This window comes from Rhinoderma darwinii, chromosome 5, assembly GCF_050947455.1.
Source record: "Rhinoderma darwinii isolate aRhiDar2 chromosome 5, aRhiDar2.hap1, whole genome shotgun sequence".
Taxonomy (NCBI): domain Eukaryota; kingdom Metazoa; phylum Chordata; class Amphibia; order Anura; family Rhinodermatidae; genus Rhinoderma; species Rhinoderma darwinii.
The window spans coordinates 291,074,167-291,097,103 of record NC_134691.1 but is presented as its reverse complement, the minus strand read 5'-3'; the positions used below and the strand labels follow the sequence as shown (position 1 = coordinate 291,097,103).

Below are 22,937 nucleotides of genomic sequence, written 5' to 3'. Positions count from 1 at the left end.
AGTGGGGCCACACGCATCGTACCAGGGCGGCAACACTTTCCAGGAGAAGTTCCCCAAACTGGCAAGAAGGGAAAAAGTCAAAAGAGGTGCAAAGTCTGCTATAAGAGGGCGATAAGGGATGACGCAATATATCAATGTGACACGTGTCCCGAATAACCAGAGCTCTGTATGAAAGAGTGTTTTCAAATTTATCATACATCCCTTGGTTTATAATTTACCCCAATTTTACTTACCCTGATGCACTCCGCACAGCTTATCCCCCCTCGTCTTTCCCCTCTGAGCCCTGCTGTGTGCCCAAGCAGCTGATAACAGCCACATGTAGGGTATTGCCATACCCGGGAGAACCCACATTACAGTTTATGGGGTGTAGGTCTCCGGTCAAAATGCTCACTACACCTCTAGATGAATGCCTTGAGGGTGTAGTTTTTAAAACGGGGTCACTTCTTGCGGGTTTCAACTGTACTGGTACCTGAGGGGCTTCTGCATACATAACTTCACACGAAAAAATCCCCAGTAGGCCAAATGGTGGTCCTTTCCTTCTGAGCCCTCCCATGGGCCCAAACGGCAGTTTATCACCACAAATGGGGTATTGCGGCACTCAGAACAAATTGCGCAACAGAATGGGGTATTTTGTTTCTTGTGAAAATAAGAAATTTTCAGCCAAAACTACATATTATTTGAAAAAAATAATTTTGTTTTCATTCCCAGCCCAATTCAAATAAGTTCTGTGAAGAAACTATGGGGTCTAAATGGTCACATTACCCATAAATGAATTCCTTGAGGGGTGTAGTTTCCAAAATGGGGTCACTTCTGGTGGGTTTCCATTGCTTTGATCCCTCTGGGGCTCTGCAAATGTGACATGGCACCCGAAAACCAAACCAGCAAAATCTGTACTCCAAAGAACACACAGCGCTCCTTCCCTTCTGAGACCTCCCATGGGCCCAAACGGCCATTTATCGCCACAAATGGGGTATTGCTGCACTCAGGACAAATTGGGCAACAAAATGGGGTATTTTGTTCCCTGTGAAAATAAGAAATTTTGATAAAAAATTACATCTTATTGGAAAAAATGTCATTTTTTTAATGTCACAGCCCAATTGAAATAGGTGCTGTGAAAAAACTGTGCGGTCAAAATGCTAACAACAACAATAAATGAATTCCTTGAGGGGTATAGTTTCCAAAATGGGGTCACTTCTGGTGGGTTTCCATTGCTTTGATACCTCTGAGGCTCTGCAAATGCGACATGGCACCCGAAAACCAATCCAGCAAAATCTGGACTCCAACAAACACATAGCGCTCCTTTACTTCTGAGCCCTCCCATGGGCCCAAACGGCAGTTTATCACCACAAATGGGGTATTGCCACACTAAGGAGAAATTGGGCAACAAAATGGGGTATTTTGTTCCCTGTGAAAATAAGAAATTTTGATCACAAATGACATTTTATTGGAAAAAATGACATTTTTTTCATTTCACAGCCCAATTCAAATAGGTGCTGTGAAAAAACTGTGCGGTCAAAATGATAACAAAAACCATAAATGAATTCCTTGAGGGGTGTAATTTCCAAAATGGGGTCACTTCTGGTGGGTTTCCATTGTTTTGATACCTCAACGCCTCTTCAAACCTGGCATGCTGCCTAAAATATATTCTAATAAAAAAGAGGCCTCAAAATGCACTAGGTGCTTCTTTGCTTCTAGGGCTTGTGTTTTAGTCCACGAGCGCAGTAGGGCCACATGTGGGACATTTCTAAAAACTGCAGAATCTGGACAATACATATTTAGTAGTGTATCTCTGGTAAAACCTTCTCTGTTACTAAAAAAAAATTGAATAAAATTGAAATTCAGCAGAAAAAATGAAATTTGCAAATTTAATTTCCACTTTGCTTTAATTCCTGTGAAATGCCTGAAGGGTTAAAAAACTTTCTATATGCTGTTTTGAATACTTTGAGGGGTCTAGTTTTTAAAATGGGGTGTTTTATGGGGGTTTCTAACACATAGTCCCCTCAAATCCACTTCAGAACTGAACTGGCACCTTCAAAAAAAGGCTTTTGAAATTTTCTTAAGAATATGAGAAATTGCTGTTTATGTTCTAAGCCTTGTAACGTCCAAGAAAAATAAAAGAATGTTCAAAAAATGATGCCAATCAAAAGTAGACATATGGGAAATGTGAACTAGTAACTATTTTGGGTGGTATAACCGTCTGTTTTTCAAGCAGATGCATTTAAATTCTGAAAAATGCTATTTTTTGTAAATTTTCTCTAAATTTTGCAATTTTTCACAAATAAAGACTGAATATATCGACCAAATTTTACCACGAACATGAAGCCCAAAGTGTCACGAGAAAACAATCTCAGAATCGCTTGGATAGGTTTAAGCATTCCGACGTTATTACCACATAAAGTGAAATATGTCAGATTTGAAAAATGGGCTCTGAGCCTTAAGGCCCAAACTAGGCTGCGTCCTTAAGGGGTTAAGGCCTTTTCAGGCCTGGTCATTAAGGAGTTAATAAACCTGGTATGCAGTGACTTGACTGTGTATTATGACTTATTTGGTATAGTGGGGGTAAAGCTAGGGATGTAGAATTAATTGTATCGGTATTCTGTGTACTGAGGAGCAGTTTGCATAGAGTGGACTCTAACAAATTATCAGAAATTGATGAAATATGTGAAATAATGAATGAAATGTTTTTAGGATATGTCCGTATGGTATTCAGTGAGGGCTACACATATGACAAAAGAATGTATATACCTTATTTTTCAATTGTATCAGAGTGTGTATTAAACTACACTTTTCAAAACAGGACGTACACACCAAACGCGATGTGAGCAGAGTATAGGATTCTTCTATGCCTCTGTCCAGACATTATAATGAAATTGTAGTGATAGTAAACATATGGTTTCCTTCCTACAATATTAATTTGTCTTTTAGGTTAGTTATAAATACCATAGTATACAGTAGTGTCATTTTGCTACCCTTTGCAGTTATGAGCTTAATATGGGAGATTTATTAAACCCTTCCGGACATATGACATACAGTTATGTTGTAGCCCGGTAGGGGAAGTATGGAGCGGGCTCACGGGCTAAGCCAGCTCCATACAATGCGGGTGTCGGCTGTATGTTACAGCCGACACTTCACTGTAATGAGCGGGATTTTAACAAATTACAGTAATTAGCGTCAGAAAGAGAGGAGCAACACCACTAACAGCCCATCGCGCCCCGTGACGCAATCGCAGGGTTCCAATGGTTGTTATGGCAGCCTGGGGGCTTAATGAAGGCCCCCAGGTCAGCCATCTTTGTGCTCCTATTAAAGGGGTTTTCCAGGAATACAACATTTTTGTACGAATACTCTGTCAAAATTACATAAACTTCCTAATATTCATTCTGTCAAAAATCGGAACGCATTTGTTCCTATTCACCCTACCTTTGGCCAGCCGAAAGTTCTGCTTTTCATCCTAGTGTTTTTTTGGCTCGACACACGCTCGTGCACGAGCGTTATTATGCAGACCGACCTGTGTCTATTGAAATCGCTGTTTTTTTTATTTTCTACTCCACAAATATTTTTTTGCCTGTTTCTTAGTACATTATATGGTATAATAAATAGTGCTATGAAAAACTACAACTTGTTGCGTAAAAATCAAGCCCTCATAGGACTACATCGACGGAAAAATAAAAAAAAGTTATGGCTTTTGGAAAGTGGGGAGGAAAAAATGTAAATTACAAATGGCTGCGGCGGGAAGGGGTTAAGACCAGGGTTTCATACGTCAGTCTTAATATATATCCCTAAAGTAAGATGCGCCTAAATTATTAAAAGGTGCACACCTCTTAATAAATCAGGCACATCTCAGCCTGTCCATGCGCCAGAAAGAGAAGTCAATGCCAGCTACAGCCTGGGATAGATTTCTACTATAATCTATACCAGAGTCTGCCATAAGTTATATCATTTATAAAGTAAATTTATTGGGGGACAAATGGCAATGCAACCTACCGCAAAGTCCAAACCAGTTGTTTTTTTTTACCAATCTTTGCATTAAAATTTAAATGGTGATTTTTCTATGCCAGAAAACTGGCGTAGAGTGCTTAATAAATTCCCCTATTGCCATTCATTCAATAGACTAAAGAGACCTACGGTGCTGGTCATCAACGCTGATCTCGAGACTGAACATAGATAAGAAGTCAAGATATGACTGTGTTGGGTTTGTGACCTGAAAGGTTTGCTGAGCAGATACTATTTGTGCATTTTCCCCCCAAATTTTTTTTATTTATATTTTTATATATATATATATATATATATATATATATATATATATATATATATATATATAAATATATATATATATAAAAGGAGTTCTGTCGGAGCTTTCCGTCAGGGGAGCCCATGAACGGAACCCTGACTGAAACAAATGGAAATCATAGGTTTCCCTTTGCATCACTATTGATTTAAATTTTTTATTTTTAACAATTAGTTTTGACCTTGTAAAAGTCGAAAAAAAACATAAAAAAAATATAAATTTGGTATCGCCATAATCACATTGGCCTGCATAATAAAGTTAACATGTCGTTCTTACCACACAGTGAACACTGTAAAAACTAAACACAAAAAAATAATGGAGGACTGTTTTTCCCCATTCCACCCCACAAACAATACAATTATTTAGATTGTAACTAAATATTTATTATGCAAATATAAAATTACATTTTGAATATCACATTTCCAAATGATCTATATCAGTGCTCTGTGGGCATCAGCAGTAAAACAACTCGAGTACAAGTAATGAGGCAATTGTTGTAGAAGGAAAAACAAGAAAGGTTAGGCCCTGTTCACACTGAGTATTTTGACAAGCTTTTTGGAGCGGAAACCGCTCTGAAAAACTTGTCAAAAACCGCCCGAAAATGCCTCCCATTGATTTCAATGGGAGGCGGGGGCGGTTTTCTCCCACGAGCGGTAAAACCGCCTCGCGGGAGAAAGAAGGGACATGCCCTGTCTTCGCGCGTTTACGCCTCTGACTTCCCATTGACATCAATGGGAGGCAGAGAAAGCTTATTTCGCTGAGTTTTTTGCCCGTAGCACTCAATGGCCGCGGGCGGAAATCGCAGTGAAAAACGAGGCAAACGACGTGCAGCAAGGACAAAATCTGCCTCAAAATCCCAAATGGAATTTTGAGGCAGAATTTTCCTCCTGCAAAAAACTCTGTGTGAACGAGGCCTTAGGAGGAGATACTGAATACGATGAAAACACAGCGAGTCAATAGAAAATAGATTACATAAATGGAGGGCAGAAAAATAATACAGGCACACACAGTACAGGCAAAATAACTAATCTAGTAGTATGTAAAATATAAATCACATCATGTTTTTAAATTATGTTTACTCAACCTGCTGGAAGCTTTCAGTGAAGGATCTTAAACTACTACACTACAGTAATAATATTATATTTCTTCAAAGCCTCTCTGATATTCCCAGCATAGCAATGAGGCATGGGGAACGGCTCACAATAATATCATCCGTATAAAGCCTTATGTTTTGGTAAAACTCATTGATGTAGCATTAACTGCTATGATCAGCAATGACGTGGAAAACAATTATTTTTACTTGTGTTAGTGGTTACCTGGAGTTTAAAAAGTTGCACTGATATTAGGTTTGCTTCCTGCTCCTAGTTTCAGCCTTTTGTCACGTGGTTGTGTCCCTCCCAGTAATACATGCTAGCTTTGAGTCCAGGATGCTGCTTGTCTTCACTAGCTCTTATGTACTAGCAAAGCTTCATCCCTGTACTGCTTTCTATCTATACTAATAACCTGTGAGATTCCTCCTGTGCTTTCCTCCGTATCTGCTGCCTGTGTGGTCTAACAGTCTGTGAGATCTGACCTCCCTGAACATTTTTATCAGCCATGTACATTCTCCCTCCCCCTGCTGCTATCTCTAAAGCTACGTTCAGATTTGACATGGATTTTGTGTTAAGGCTGGGTTCACACGACCTATTTTCAGACGTAAACGAGGCGTATTATGCCTTGTTTTACGTCTGAAAATACGGCTCCAATACGTCGGCAAACATCTGCCCATTCATTTGAATGGGTTTGTCGACGTACTGTGCAGACAACCTGTAATTTACGCGTCGTCATTTGATAGCTGTCAAAAGACGACGCGTAAAATTACAGCCTCGTCAAAAGAAGTGCAGGACACTTCTTGGGACGTTTTTGGAGCCGTTTTCTCATAGACTCTATTGAAAACAGCTCCAAAAACGGCCGAAAAAACGGCACGAAAACGGCGCGAAAAACGCAGTGAAAAACGTGAGTTGCTCAAAAAACGTCTGAAAATCAGGTGCTGTTTTCCCTTGAAAACAGCTCCGTATTTTCAGACGTTTTTGGCTCAGCGTGTGAACATACCCTAAATCTGCAAAAAAAACTTGCATCCCATGCATGTGAATCGGTTTTCCCCAAACCCGTTCAGATGCTGCTGCCAAAAATTGATGCTACTTATTTCCACAGATTCCACATGGGAAATTTGAAAATTAGCCCTATTGAATGACATGGGGATAATCCTCGTGTGGATCTGCTGCACACACGCAGAACATCCACGATAGAAATGTCTCAGATATCTAAGGTGGATCATGTAGGCATTCATGTCGGATATGCAATGTGCACATCCAACACATTTAAATGTAGCCTAAGACTGAGACAATGGAGGGAAAACAGTCGAGAGAGCAGAGGAGTAAGCCACAACAGGAGCAGTGTGCTTTCAGTTTTATGGCAGAATTTGCTGTACACCAGCTGGCTGGAGAAGTTATACAGACCCTACAGCTGAAAAATGGTAGGACATTTTTAATGAAGACTATGTGGAAAGTTTCTTAATTTTACATTTACAGTAGGAAGTAAATGAACAGTAAAAAAAAGGCATACATAGCATCCCACCTAAAAGAAATCACCTGTGAAGTCTGCTGGCAACTTCCGTTCAGTCGTTTCTTAGGTATATCAGTTTCTGGGAAAGCTGGGTGACAACCAATATGGCCATTATATCTTTCCACCAAACACTCCCAGACCCCGGAATACAAAATCTGTCTAGTCATATAGGATGCATATCCTCATACTGTATACAAATGGATAGAGTTTGTTTTAAAAAAAAAAAAGTAAGGAACCTAAGTACTTCCTCTAAAATAACTGATGATTTTTACATTCTGGATAATGTTATTTGTTAAGTGAATCTCCACCTTTCAACATGTCGTTTTTAGGTCCAAAATTCTGCTTTGATAGAAAAAAATGTCCTTGTATCTGTATAGGGGGTCAAAGCTCTATTTTTCTGATACGGAGCAATCTGCATAGAACAAAAGTTAGATCAAAATTATTTTTTTTGCACACATCACGCTAACCCACCAGCAATATTCTAGCAGTTTTATATGTTTCATCCCAGCTCAGTTGCATCTATGCATTTTGAAACTTTTCATTATGGGTAGCTGTCATGTGATCTTAGTCTGATCACCTATAGGCCATGCTCTCATGTGTAGCAGGTCATTTCTCCTCTGTAACTGACTTCCTGTGAACTACAGGATTACATCATCACCTATCAAATCCCTCCCTGCAGCACTGAGGCCCATCCCCTCTCCACCCTTCTTGTTCTTGTGTATGTCCCCCCATGCATAGAGTGCTTCTGAAGACATAATTTCTGCCCTATGGGACCAGGAGTGCAATGATATGATAGGTGAGTCCATACAATGATTAGCTGCAGAGTTAAAAACTTCCAATTCACACTATACTATGTGTGAGTGCTGTGTGCAGAGAGTACAGTGTCTGCTCTCCCCTGTCTCCTGCTTGCAAGAGCTGACAAAGAGCTGGAGGCAGGGGAGACAGACTGAAGCTGCATAACCTAGGGTATACGGAGACTGCAGTGTGAGGACAGAAGTTCTATGTTCCTGATCTATGACTTGCTGCATTTAGATAGGACTCAGAGCAGAGCAAGTGCAGTGTGATGAGGCTCTGCCCTCTCTGCTCTTGCAAAGCCAGAAGAATCATGGGAAATGTAGGCTAAATTAGGGGAACCATATCAGAGGGGAAGAAGAAACCAAGATTGCAGACAACCAATAAATGGCACAATAACTAAAACAGGTATATACAAGACATGCACAGAGCCTCCACACTATTATTCAATATCAGCCCATGCCATAAAAAAGAAAAATAGCTGGTGCGCTTCTATAAATTTTGTCTGTCTGCAGTCACCTTTAGAGAGCTTACTGCATTTTATTTACATACCGAGCTGAATATTAAAAGTTTGCAGTAATCTCCTGAGACACCCCCCACGTGGTGTCTTCATGCAGCCTACATGTTATGTTTTAAATCTATGTCTATGCAAGAGATTCAAAGCTCTATATCAGGAACAAAGTGGTCCAACAGCTATAAAGATATAGTAAGACATTATTAAGAAAAGAAATCTGGACCGAAAAACAAAAAGGTGTTAAAAAGGTGGACATTTTCATCACACTGGACTAGTCACTAGAATCTGTTAGAATTCTAGAAACTTATCTTTCAGAAGAAAGTAACTATGCAAATGCTACACAAATTGTGCCTATTGAAAAAGAAAATAAAAGCATAAGAAAATCACACTGATATGAATACATACAATACGTATAAAATATGACAAATTTGATTTGTGCCTTTGACTACTGATTCACAATTCAATAAATTCAATATAGTGAATAGCTTACTGTATGCATTTGCTGCTATGGTGGGGCCCAAGGGAAAAGTCCAGCATAATTCAGATCTTTAGGTTTTTTATTAATGCATGAAAACCTGACATGGCAATGTAAAGAATAAGCGGGAGAAAGCCAGGATCCTTGAAGGTTACTACATGCATGGCTTTTTTATTCATCTCCAGCCTCATGTTACATAAAGCGAACAACCTCTGTACAATCTGAAATGTGCCTTGGTCGATGAGATCAGACAGCAATGGTTCTGTCCTTGAACAAAGTCCTTCATCTGATGTGATGTTTGGCTAATTAAAGAAAAAAATACAGGAACACAGTTAATCCTGGAGGCCGTAAGGTTATGATTTATAGTTTTAAACAAACACTTGAGTCTATAAGGCTCTGGTGAGGCATAGCTAGCAGCAAGGAAGATACGCTTATTTACAAGTTTCAATTACAAGATGTGCTGATGCGAACTGGTCTGAACGTCTGACATTGGTGTTATTTTTGTAATCACTCCACTGCTTTAAGAATTGAAAATAAATAAATAAATAAAATTAAAATAAGATCAAAGTGAAGTAAATTTTTTAGTAATGCATTGTGATAGAAGAAATACTCTAGAAGTTTTCATTCAATCTGTGGAGTATTATGTTAACACATAGTTTCCATTTTCTTAATCTCTAAATGATTAGGCAGCACGTTGGTTTAGGGGAAGGCCACGTGGAGCAGCACTGACCCGGCCACGATGCGGCTAACAACCGCTCCGGCACCAAGTTCAACATGGATGTCAAATAGACTGTTAAAGGCCGCGTATTGTTGCGGATAAAACGGCCCTTTACCTGCAAAATTGTGCGGCCATAAAAGGTGTATTCATTAATGGGTGCAAGATTTTGCAGGTAAAGGGCCGTTTTACCCACAATAACACATAGCCATTAACAGGCTATTTGACAGCCGTGTTGAACATAGTTGCCTTAACCTTAGTCAGTAGAGCTGTTGCTTCACAAGTGCTGTTGCTGACTACAGTGCACAAGACAGAGTGGCGTGCATGGCGGCTGTCCAGTGGCAAGCGGAGTCCCCACAGCTCCTTACTGTAGAGTCATAGGCACTTCGCGTGCTACTATATGGTGCTTCTAGGGGAGAATGCCTCTGTAATACGGTATGCGATGGAGCATGTCATGATTTATTTTTCTGTAAGAACCCTGTAAGAAAACTGAGGAGTACAAAGGTACAGTAGGGCCCCTATAGAAGTCTGAGGGTATGTGCACATGGCTTATTTTCAGCCCATAAACAGCCAAAGAATCGGAAGCAGAGCGCCTCCAAACATCTGGCCATTGATTTCAATGGGAAAAATGCCGTTCTGTTCTGATGGGCCGTAAAAAAACGCCCGCGAAAAAGAAGTGCATGTCACTTCTTCAGCTGTTTTTGGAGCAGTTTTTCATTGACGCTATAGAAAAACAGCTCCAAAAACGGTCGTAAAAAACGATGCGAAAAACGCGAGTTGCTAAAAAAACTTCTGAAAATCAGGCGCTTTTTTCCCTTGAAAACAGCTCCGTAAGTAAGCGTGTACACATACCCTAAGTCTACAACTCTGAGGAGGTACGTATTTGTAAAATGCTCTTGTGCATAAGGCCTAACATACGAATGGAGTTTGTATGTTTTCCCCATGCCGACAGTCTTTTCACAGAGCATATAATAGGCTGTCACCCCAGTTTATTCACCTCATTTAAATTTGTATTAATTTCTTGTGCCTTTCAAATCACTGGGTTTAATGCCTAATCTCTATACGTATAACCAAGCTAATATACAATACCTAAACCGTAAATTACATTTATGTGCGCAGTGTATGTGATGAAATGTCATATTCTCGATAACAATGAAATCTGCCTCAGCGATATCCTTGAGAAAATGTCATAAGCAGACAAGCTGTGGTTTGATCTTCTCTGCATACTAAATGCTTTTTCTCTAGCCAAAACAGTGTGCCCTTGCTAACTAAATAAATAGAGAAATCACAACACACACACTTGAGTATTATTGGGGCTATCAATCCCTGCCAAGTCTATTGTAGTAGCATTCCTTCCCCATTACTAGTTTAAAATGTATCAAAATTTCAGACTCCATGTTCTCTATTCATGTGTTGAATGCTCATCTGCATTTTGGTGGCTTTTCTGCAACTTTCCATATATTTCAGAGTTAATATAAACACTGCTTTTTCCAATTAAAATACACTGCAAGGTTGTCCTGCAAGAATTCAGGTCCAAAAAAAAACAAAGATCAAAAAGAAATTTCCCCTAAAATAAAAACAAAAATCACCAGAAAACTTTCATTTCATTTTCTGCAAAGTCATTAAAATTCTATTCAGACATTTCTCGTAGCTGTTTGAAGGGAAAGCTCGGAGACACTCACAACCAATAGAACCAGGAACGCAGCTCCAACAGGTATTGTTACCTAGTTTACTACAGTCCTGAATGGCAAGTCTGCCTAGTTATGATGCACTATGGAAGCTGTATTGCTGCATAAGGGTAAATTCACATGTGGCTGATTTTGTTGAAGAAATTTATGCGCTTGCCAAAAATCCAACACCATTCAGGTGAATGGAACGGATTTTAAGTTGCAGAAATTCTCCAACAAAATTTGTCACATGTGAATCCACCCTAAGGCTGGGTTCACACACCCTATTTACGGACGTAATTCGGCCGTTTTAACCTCGAATTACGTCCGAAAATACGGCTCCAACGTGCCGGCAAACATCTGCCCATTTATTTGAATGGGCTTTACGATGTTCTGTGCAGACGGTCATTTTTTTTACGCGCCACTGTCAAAAGACGGCGCGTAAAAAAGACGCCCGCGTCAAAGAAGTGCCTGTCACTTTCTTGGGACGTAATTGGAGCCGTTTTCCATTGGCTCCATAGAAAAACAGCTCCAATTACGCCCGTAGTGGACGCTGCGAAAAACGCCTGCAACATGCCATTCTCCTGAAAACAGCTCCGTAATTTCAGCCGTAATGGACGCTGCCGTGTGAACATACCCTAAGAGGTTCCAGGAGTTGGACCTGCGGTGATTGGATGACTTTATAGAAGTAGTTGTCTAAGTGTAATAATCCCTTTATTGCACTTGATGATGTGCAGAGGACAATGACCTTATGCGTAAAAACAAGTTGTGACAAAAGTACAACAGTTCCCCTATATCATCATATACATAATGGTTCAATATTAACCCAACCAATCATTGCAGCTTTGAATATAATAGCGAAGGGTAGGGATTGAAACTAGTCATCTATTTGGTAAGTATTGGCTCCATTTGCCTTTAGAAATGTTCCGTTTTATACATTGGAACTATTGCCTTTCTCGAATCATTCAAAAGATGAAAATAATAGAAACAGTATGATGAAACTTTTTGATGTGACTTTTTTTTATATAGGGATTAACGCTTCAAAAAGAATATTTAATAACAATCACATAAGAATCACCCAGCCAAGCACCAGCAGTGATGGCTCAAAACTTTCCAAAACAGACAAACGAGTGATTTTCATACTCACCAGGGCACAGAGAGCTGGCAGGAGATGAAGTTTACAACAAGCACCAAGTATTGTCAAGGCAGAGTCTGGCATCTCTGTAAGAAACACACATTTTGTTATCAGAGTACATATCATTGCAACAACTCCGGAGAAGATAGGCTATGATTTATGACAACATTGAGGAAGTAGTGCTGGAGATTCTGAGGTAGTCAACAACTTCATGCAATTTTAATGTACTGCCAGTAGCATGTGGCTTTACAGATTGGAATAAGGAAACATTGCAGATATTTAAATGAGATTAAGAAAGGAGAGTGTCAAATCCAAGACTGCCTTCCAAAGATGCCCAATTTAATGTAAACCCATGGGACTAATAATTTTTCCTGTTCCAATTTTATGACCAAATCCCAATAATTACCAGGAAGGCTTTCATTGCTACATGCAAAACCAGTTAATCGGTCATGCTTTAAAAAGCGCTATCTACAAGATGTCCATACAATATTAACTTGATTTACTCCGAGCGTGCATGTGTTCGAGCGAGGGTCCGACCGACCGCTATCTAAAATGTATGGCCAGCCTTACACTGAGACACCCGTATATTTAATTCAGTTGGTAAGTATCCTCCACTAAGGGGACTGTACAGTGGGTGTTCCTAACATTTTATATCTTGTACAAGTCCCTGTTTAAAGTATGCCTGTTTCATGACGTGAAGAAATGATAGCAAGGATGAAGTGACGAATAATGCTTCAGTCTGATGGACGAGTCTGGATTTGGTGACTGAGAACGTTACCTGCCTGAATGCATTGTGCCAACTGTGAAGCTGGGTGAGGAGGGATACTGCTATGGGTTTGTTTTTCAGGGGTTGGCCTAGGCCTTTAGTTCCAGTAAAGAGAAATCTTAATGCTTCAGCACACCAAGACATTTTGGACAATTGTAGCTTCCAACTTTGTAGGAAAAGTTTAGGGAAGGGCCTTTTCTGTTCCAGCATGTCTGCGCCCCAGTGCACAAAGCAAGGTCCATAAAGACATGGTTGGGAGAGTTTGATGTGGAAGAACCTGACTGGCCTGCACTGAGCCCTGACCTCAACCCCATTGAACACCTTTGGGATGTACTAAAACGAATATTGTGAGCCAAGCCCTCTTGTCCAACATCAGTGTCTGGCCTCACAAATTTTCTTCATGATGAATGAGCAAAAATTACCACAGCCACACTCCAAAATCTTGTAGAAAGCCTTCCCAGGAGAATGGAAGCTTTTTAGCTGCAAAAAGGGAACCAACTCGGTATTAATGTCTATGAATTTAGAATGAGATGCCATAAAAGCTCCTGTACGTGTATTACGTAGATGTACCAATACTTTTGTCCATATAGTGTATGTCAAAAGACATCCTTTTGGTAAAAGTTTGATACACTGACATCTGGATACAGGTTTTTGACAATGCTCAAAAACATTGTCTTCTATACTTTTTAAAACTGCAAAAAAGTAAATTCTGTGACCCAAATTTATTAATAATGCTATATTTTGCACAAAATAAACTTGAGAGGGTAGTTGGCGAGAATTGTGCTCTATTTATTAAAAGACCCATTCTATTAATAATAATACTAATAATAAAGTCTGGTGCATTTGGAATGGTCTAAATTTCATGTAACCCCTGCTATGCCTTTGCACCACTAATTTGTGCTTTTTCTAACCTTTGCCTTTGATAAATTTTAGATGTGATTTTTAACCCTTGTAATTCCTGCTAAAATCAGGAGTAAACTGAATAATAACTTGGCAGTACTCTTTACAATGCTATTAGACTGTAGTGACCCTATTAGAACAACAATCGGCAAGCTACGGGTATAATACCTCTGGCAGAAGGACTCTTTAGAATGAACTTGGGAACAATTAGTTAAATATTAAGAAGTGGCAATAAAAAGATATGTTAAACGCCACAAAACAGATACAATTTGTGATTCCATTTGGGGGGCATCCAAGAGATGTCCATCTTGCCAAGTGCCATAGCAACACAGCTCTCACGGATGTGTGAATAATATGCTCTTCTGTGACTTGATAATATTTTATTTTCATTGAGATGCTGGTATAATCCTTAAATCAACATCAATTTTTTTAAGCAGTCGGCTTTTATTATATCTGACTAAAAAGACAATGACATCTTACTAAGGGTTATTCTAGTCACATATGCATATACAAGTCCAAAGCCTGTGCGTGCTGTGGTTGCTCCATATCTCATTTGCTGTGTATTTATTCTATCATGTATCATACTGTTCAAGCAAGGTGGACGTTACTTGGAATGTCTTCATTTATGCATTGAAAAGATCAGAAAAACACACTTTCCTATTGATTTGCACACATTGATTTTGTTTTTTCATCATCACCGTACTTGTTTTTTTGTGGGACGAGTTCTTATTTTTATTGGCACCCTTTTGGTTTGCAAAAAAACTCATTCAATTAATTTTATTTTCGGAGGAGGGGATGGGAGATAAAAAGTAAATCTGCAACAAGTTGTTTTTTTTTTTGCAATTTTTGTTTACGACATTCACCGAGCAGTGAATTTTATTTTATCTTTTATCTTTATTTGTTACAATTGCGGCAATACCATACATGTATTTTTTTTTACTGAATAAAATATTTTTTAATGTGAAAAAGGGGATATTTTTTTATTTTTTGGAAAAAAATGTCAATGCACTGTATTTAACATTTTTTTTTAATTATTCCCTCTAAGCGGAGATCATATTATAATGCTTTGGAAAACTTAGTATTCCAAAGCTTCAGTGCCTGTCGGTGAGACACAATATACAAGCAATCTCGCAGGGTAGCAAGGGGTTAAGGATAAATTCCATGACAAGGAGGACCACAACACAAGCAACTCTAACCAAAAATACATCAACTAAACAAAGATGCCCTTATGGATGTCTAAACCAGGTACCAACCCTATGTTGGACCAATAAATGAATAGTCTTAGGTTGTCTTTACATTGAGTTTGGGAGATTCACTTTCCAGTACATCAATTTTTGGTAACCGCTCCTAGAACAAAGGAGAAGGAGACACTGCTAAACATTTCCATAGAATGTACTAGGATTCATTCCTAGATTTGATGAAAAAATAGATAGATTTGATAAAAAAAGTGAATCTACCAAACACAGTGTGAGAAATTACATACACGATCCTGCAAATACTGAGCAAAACTGAACAGGAGCAGATGGCAATAAAGTCCTTAAGGGAAAATAAGGACATTTTAATAAAACCAGCAAAGGGGTACCATAGTCATACTGAACAGATGTGACTTTATACGGCTAAAACAAAAGCAGTTCTTAAACACTATGTATTACACCAGACTACAGGAAGATCATACAGATTTGTAGGAATTTACTTAAATCCCTTTCTTGTGTGACGCTCGTTGAGTACATTAGACTGCTGCAAATCTGACAGAAAATCGTTATGTTTTCCATGCGGATTTTGTTCTGTAAAATCTGCACGTAATTAGCTAGTACTGTGTACCTTGTGGGGAGGGTCAGCATTCATCTTATTATTATCAGAGGAAGGTTTACAATACAAAGTAACAACTCTTTTATAAAGCTGGAGGCAGATAATACAGGATCACACCACTGACAATAGGTGAGAGGGACAGCACAGCTCCACCTCCCTGCAGTGACCTCTGTAAATAACAGAGCATGCCCACAACACTTTCCATAGAAATATCCAATTAGAAAATAAAAATAGATTAGACAAAAATGCCAGTATATATTTTTAATTAAAAAGGAGAATAAAGTAATACATTCCCGTCAAGTGCTAGTTCGAGATGTTTTGTGCTTTTGTTTAATATTCTGACATGTTCTGACAAAGCAATAGTCAGGCTTCTCTGGTGTTTTAAACCCACAACCTGCAGAACATTTTACAACCTTTCAAGTGCTATCATCCTCCCTGCCTATTTTTGATGTCTTGTATATGCAGAGTTTGCGGGTGAATTGTGCCTAATCCTGTGATTTTGCCCGCTCCTGTTCCTGCTGTGCCCCTGTGTTCCTGATCCCATGATCCTGCCATCCTCAACAGTTTTAACCTTTATACCTTTATATTTGTTACCTACTTTTTAGGTAATTTTATTAAGACCTCATAACAAAACAATGGTACAAGCACAAAAATATAACCTGAGTGGTAAGTAGAATAGGAAATACAACAGTATTAAAGACATACGGTCCATTATGAACAAAGAACACACGGATACATTTTCCCACATATTGACAGCTAGATCAGTTGAAAAAAAAAAGAAACAAAACTAAGACACTAATTAACAGCCTTTCATAGAAAATACATTCTGAATAGGATCAAAGGGAAATTTTCAGCGGAGGAATGGGGGAGCAAACAGAGACGTCAGAGACCTCAGTCCATGTCAGGTCTATAAGCTAGTATGAGGATTAGCTATCCATGAGCTCCATATTTTGACAAATTTATCACGACATCTACGTACTTCATAGGTGAGCTTAAAAAGTGGCAGGGTAGAGTTTACTAACGTAATCCATGCTGATAACGTAAAAACCTTAGGATGTTTCCAATTCAGGAGTGTTGTTTTTTTGGCATAAAATAAGAGGCGCATCATAAGAGACCTAAAGGCCACAGTGGGTACAAGTTCTTCCACCAGCAATAAAAGACAAACCTTTGGTTCAAGTATACGATGGAGTCCGACTTTAAGTTCAAGAAATTCCAATACTTCAGTCCAGAAATTATTAATAATTGGACACTCCCAAAACATATGCAAGAAGGAGCCATCGGCTCCCTGGCAACGTGTACAGACAGGAGCAGGTATGCGTCCCATCCTAAACAATTTGGAAGGTGTGTAATAGATTTGGTGAAAATTTTTTCATTGAATTAGATGATCTCGTGCAGATATTAAGGGGCCTGTTAGAGCAGATAGCATTTCTTTATGATCGTCAGTAGATACAGAGGGAAGAGTCTGAGACCATCGGTCCAGGGCTCTATCAAGTTTATTGGAAGATACCTTCAACAACTGTCTATAAAGCACGGATAATGGTTTAGCCAACGTCTTCTGTGTCACCCAATCCTCCACGGGTGATGTACATAATCTAACATTATATCCAGCAAATTGTGACCAAAGAGCGTGTCGGAGTTCGAAATACCAGAACCTGAGATGGGTCGGGATCTGGTGCTTTGTTACCTACTTTAACTCTTAAATCTGCCTCTGGTATGGAGCCTGACATTGTTTAGTTCAGACTGTTCCCCGGACTATCCTACATTTACTCTGGACTGCACAAGGACAAGGTAGCCAGCTTGTAAATAGTACAAACTTGCCATGCTTCTCCCTAATGGGATTTCCCAGTTCTGTGCAATAGGTTAGGCTGGGTTCACATCAGCGTTGGTTCCGTTGGAGGGGTTCCGTTGGACCACCCCCAGTGATTTAAATGGTAATGCTTCTGTTGCTTATGGTTTTCATTTGTCACCGTTGTGTAAGGTTTCCGTTTGTTTTGACGGAATCAATAGCGCAGTCGACTCCTCTATCGATTCCGTCAAAACAACGGAACCTTTTTCACAACGGTGACAAGTGGAAACCATTAGCAAAGTATCCGTCACCATTGAGATCAATGGTGATGCAAACGGAAGCTATGGTTTCCGTTTGCCTTTTCATTGAGGGTTTCCCCCGATGGAAAGCTCAGACGGAACCCCTCAACGGAAACACACAAAATGCTGATGTGAACAGGCCCTTACAGTTTGCCCTTCCTCGTGAAATAAATATGGAACAATAAAAGCTGCTCTCAGCCAAGTGGGATATTTCCGTTGATATCTATCTAGAGCAGCATTTTGTTGCATGTAAAGCAACGCTATATTATCATTATAATTGATTAATGTCTCGCTGACTGAGAATATGGACACAGGGTGTTCACCTTAAAGAGGCTCTGTCACCAGATTTTGCAACCCCTATCTGCTATTGCAGCAGATAGGCGCTGCAATGTAGATTACAGTAACGTTTTTATTTTAAAAAAACGAGCATTTTTGGCCAAGTTATGACCATTTTCGTATTTATGCAAATGAGGCTTGCAAAAGTACAACTGGGCGTGTTGAAAAGTAAAAGTACAACTGGGCGTGTATTATGTGCGTACATCGGGGCGTGTTTACTACTTTTACTAGCTGGGCTTTCTGATGAGAAGTATCATCCACTTCTCTTCAGAACGCCCAGCTTCTGGCAGTGCAGATCTGTGACGTCACTCACAGGTCCTGCATCGTGTCGGCACCAGAGGCTACAGATGATTCTGCAGCAGCATCGGCGTTTGCAGGTAAGTCCATGTAGCTACTTACCTGCAAATGCTCATAAATACGAAAATGGTCATAACTTGGCCAAAAATGCTCGTTTTTTAAAAATAAAAACGTTACTGTAATCTACATTGCAGCGCCGATCTGCTGCAATAGCAGATAGGGGTTGCAAAATCTGGTGACAGAGCCTCTTTAACATTACTCATTTATTTTTTAAGTTTGTTTTTACCATGTGTCTGTATCATGATTACAATAACATCTCTGGGAAAAATGTCACAATCTCTATCTATGGTAAATGTTGTCACTTTGTATCATCTGATGCTATTAGATGCGCAGTAACGGAGGAATAATGTCATGCAAAATTTATCTAGTGCAAAAGATTTAGTGCTATATCAAAAACCCCACAAAATCTGCATTTAAAATGCTGCTTCAAGTGTGAAATTTTTTTGGCGACAAACACTAAAACACTTAGATAGACTCTTAACACAATTTATTATGTCTTTATGAAACATTTTACTTATTACATGTCCTGTGTAATCTTGTGTTTCCATTACTCTGAATCATTTAACGCAATGAATTTAGTAATACACAGCTGCTTCTCTGCACTGTGATATTCCAGCATGCAATAAGCAATATTCAGTTGCTTGTACACTATACATAAAACTGTACTTATGGTTTTATATACAGTTAGGCATCAATCTATCCATTGCTGGGATCTCACGTCGCGGTTTAAATGCGTTTTTTGCCGCGATTTCACAAATTTTGCAGCAAAATGGTGTGGTTTTGCCGCGATTTGCATCAAAAATGCATTTAGGCCGCAACATGAGATGCCAGCCTAACTATTTATCTAAACTTTGGACACACCTGCACACCTCAATATCAACTGTTCAGAGGAGACAGAGAATTGTCTCTTCATTATAGAATTAATTTTAAAAAATGCACTGAATAAAAGAAGTCTCTTTAAAGGTCCAAATTTGAGATTTTTGGTTTCAGCCAAAGCATAAGAGAGGAGTAGGTCTTATGTGGTGGGGGTGATTTGCTGGTGACACAGTTGGCGCTTTATTTATAAGGCATACTTGACCAGCATGGCTAACAGCATTCTGAATGAAATGCCATTCCATCTTGTTTGCACCTAGTTGGCTAATTAGTTTATTTTTAACAATGACAATGACCTCAAACATGCCTCTATCTGACAATAGGGGAGGAATGGTAGAGCATTGCATTAGATGACCTTGGCGCCAAAGTCTCATGACCTAAAACAAAATAGAGTTTGGTACGCGTTAAAGTAAAAGCAGCCAACAAGTTTCCAGCATATATAGGAACTCCTTAAAGAGGACCCGCCATGTCATGTTACATCTAAAACTAGCTGGACAGCTTTCCAGCTGTTGCAGCGCTGGTTTTCTTCTCTTTCTAACTATCTGGGTTCCCATGCTATCGGTCCTGTTAGTTTCTGTGACCTGTACGAGTAAACCGTCAAGTGGGCGGGACCCAGCACTGTCTTAGTGTTAGTCCATGTGACCACTACAGCCTGTGATCGGCTGCAACAGTCACATGGGATGAAACGCCATGCCAGGAGGCCAGCAGCACAGAGAAGAGCCGGGGGTACAAGGAGCCGTCACAAGGGATTAGGAAACATCATACCGGTCCTACTTCTGGGATTACGGTGTGGGGTGGTATAATGTAGAGTAGCCGAACACCTCTAGTCTTAATTTCAGTTAACCTAACAGCATGATGTTACAGTGATTTGGTCGTGGAATCAGTGGTACGGCCATTTCTCCAATGTGACCCAGAAGCCGTTTTAAACAGGACAATGCCAGGCTGCATGTTGCTCGTGCTACTGTGAGCAGACTGCGTGGCCTAAATGTGCTACCATGGCCTGCATCGTCTCCGGACTTGTTCCCCACCTAACACATCTGGGACGTCATTGACTGGAAATTGTAAAGGGAGCTGCCAGCAGTACAAGTACAGTACCACCCATGTGGATGGGATTTGAACAAATCTCATCCACATGCTGCTGAACATTTTTTTTGCATGGAAATCAAAGCATGCTGCGAATTTTCAAATCCGCAGCATTCTAATCCTTTTGCGGTTGTTCACAGCAGATTTCACCCTTTTCAATGTGAAATCTACTGTTAATCCGAAATAAAATCCTGAAAATCCGTTCCATACATCCGAACAGGTTTTGTTCTATAGTATCTGCATGGATTTCTGCAATCTCCATTCTGATGAATGGAAAGGTCATAAAAATTGCTGCAACAAAGCTAATGTGTATGAATATACTCTTATACTTCAAATTTTACAATATCAGCAAGGGCTTTTCTCACCGTATTTCCAATTTTTTTGCGTAAATTTATCACAAGACCAATATATATTCTGAAACTGTCGTGTCAACATGTAGCACGCTTACACCCGAGTGCCTGAAGATATTTATAGTCATCCATTAAATTCTTGTCAAGTGTGGAATAAAATAAAGTATGAAAAAAGGTGTTCATGACTGAATGTTAAAAAGTTGTGCTGTCAAATGAAGGGAAAACATTTAATAAATCCACTTTTTAACAAGAACACACTTTTTATACTGAAATAAATAAATGTATTACCATCCAGTGCACTGGTGAGAATGTGGAAGGCTGTGATCAAGTCCTTTTTAGATGGTTCTATTAGCTTCTCGTTTTGCATATCATAACCTACAAGAGACAGTATCTTTTGTGCATATTCTTTCTGAGGAAATGTTAATTCATTTAAAGATGTCAAACCAGGCTTGGATCCTAAACAGATGTCTTCTACCTACCAGAGAAAAAACAGACAATCGTGTACCAATCATTAATCAGCAGAAAAAAAAAACTGCCTAACATCTGATCTCTCTGTACAGATAGCTCCCTGCTTAGCGGAGCAGACTGGAGCAAAATGAGCTGTATTTAAACACTAGAAGAGCAATGATGCAAATAGAAAAAACAAGCATGTTAATTATGCCCCTCGGCCAGATCCATATTGATGTGTCTATATAGTAAAATCCTTCCAGCCGATGATGTTTTGCCTGGCAAGTTGATTTTTAACTGCAAAATAATGTACAACAGCATATTTGCATTTATCTGAGCAGGATCATCAATTCTCAAATACCGAATTTATTAGATTGATATTAACATACATAACAAATTAGGCTCTGTTCACACTAGCATCATGGCTTCTGGTTTTACACAATCTATAATGGATAGGACTGATATGTCATGATCCATTATGGACTTCTCAAGATTTGTTAGGATTAGTTTTATATCCCCCTCCTCCCCATTGATATATAATGGGTCAGTTACGTTTAACTTTTTATTTTTCTTATTTTGTTTTTACTAGATAGAATAGCCAGACGAAGCAATTAGCGAAATGTGTGTTGGGTGTGGTGGGTATTCGCAGGACTTCAGCCTATTCATGCTCTTTTTATGATTTATTTATGAGTCATACTGCTCTATCTATATATCTTTATCTATCTATTTACGTGTCTGGTGTGTCTATATATCTTATATGTATTTGCAGTTTTTTTTCCCTGCTGTGTAAGGCCTTGTTCACATAATCGTTGGAAGATTAAGAAACACAATAGCGCAGCATGCTGCGCTATTGTCTCCGCTTAAACAAGGGACCCCCCCATTGTTCCCTGCGAGAGATCACACAGTCTTGTACTTGTCTGCCCTGCGCACACGCAGCTCGGAGCTGTGCGCGCGCACGCTCTCACTCACTCTTCAGCTCTCGGCAGACAAGGATAAGACTGTGTGTGATCTCTCGTGAGAAATCACACAATCTTGTACTTATCTGCCGAGAGCAAAAGAGTGAGTGAGAGCTTGCGCGTGCATAGCTCTGAGCTGTGCGTGTACATGCTCTCCTCTCTCCAGCTCTTGTTGTGGCACTGTCCGTAGCGGATTGGACAGTGTCTCAGCCATAGTAACACGCCCCCTTGCTATTACATGCACCATTGACAGTTCAGAGGGTTATTTAAATATCGGGCGCCAAATAGAACGGCACCGATATCTAAATAACAGAGGAGGGTAGGAAAAAAAATGTAAAGTGCCCCAGGATTCGTGAAGCCCTGCCAATTACATGCTGCACATGTATGGGCAGTTGAAAGTTTCTCTTTAACATCCATTGTGGGAAAAATGTTTGAGGGGCTATTGAGGGTCTATATACAGGAGTATGTGACAAAAAAAAATTGTATTATAAGTGAAGCCAGTATGATTTTACTAAGGAAAGAAATTGTTAACCAAACCTGATTTGTTTTTATTAAGAGGTGAGTAGAAGCCTAGACATGTGGATATAGTGTTTTTGGACTTTGCAAAGGCATTTGACACTGTCCCCCATAGAGGTCTAATGGGTTAATTAAGGACTATAGGTTTAGAAAGTATAGTTTGTAATTGGATTGAAAATTGGGTCAAGGACCGTATCCAGAGAGTTGTGGTCAATGATTCCTACTCTGAATGGTCACCGGTTATAAGTGGTGTACCCCAGGGTTCAGTGCTG

The 22,937-nt window shown here is 39.5% G+C and overlaps 1 protein-coding gene across 1 annotated transcript in view; it reads right to left on the bottom strand.

Moving 5' to 3' along the window:
* Nucleotides 1-8,734: 8,734 nt before the first annotated feature.
* The window catches only part of GSDME (gasdermin E), an 82,253-nt gene continuing 68,050 nt past the window's right edge, over nucleotides 8,735-22,937 (bottom strand). Inside the window, exons 8-10 of the mRNA XM_075827274.1 lie at nucleotides 21,035-21,221; nucleotides 12,200-12,273; nucleotides 8,735-8,972 (exon numbers count right to left, since the gene is read on the bottom strand). Coding sequence (XP_075683389.1) covers nucleotides 8,736-8,972; nucleotides 12,200-12,273; nucleotides 21,035-21,221 — 498 coding nt within the window. The 3' untranslated portion in view covers nucleotide 8,735. The remainder of the gene's footprint in view (nucleotides 8,973-12,199; nucleotides 12,274-21,034; nucleotides 21,222-22,937) is intronic.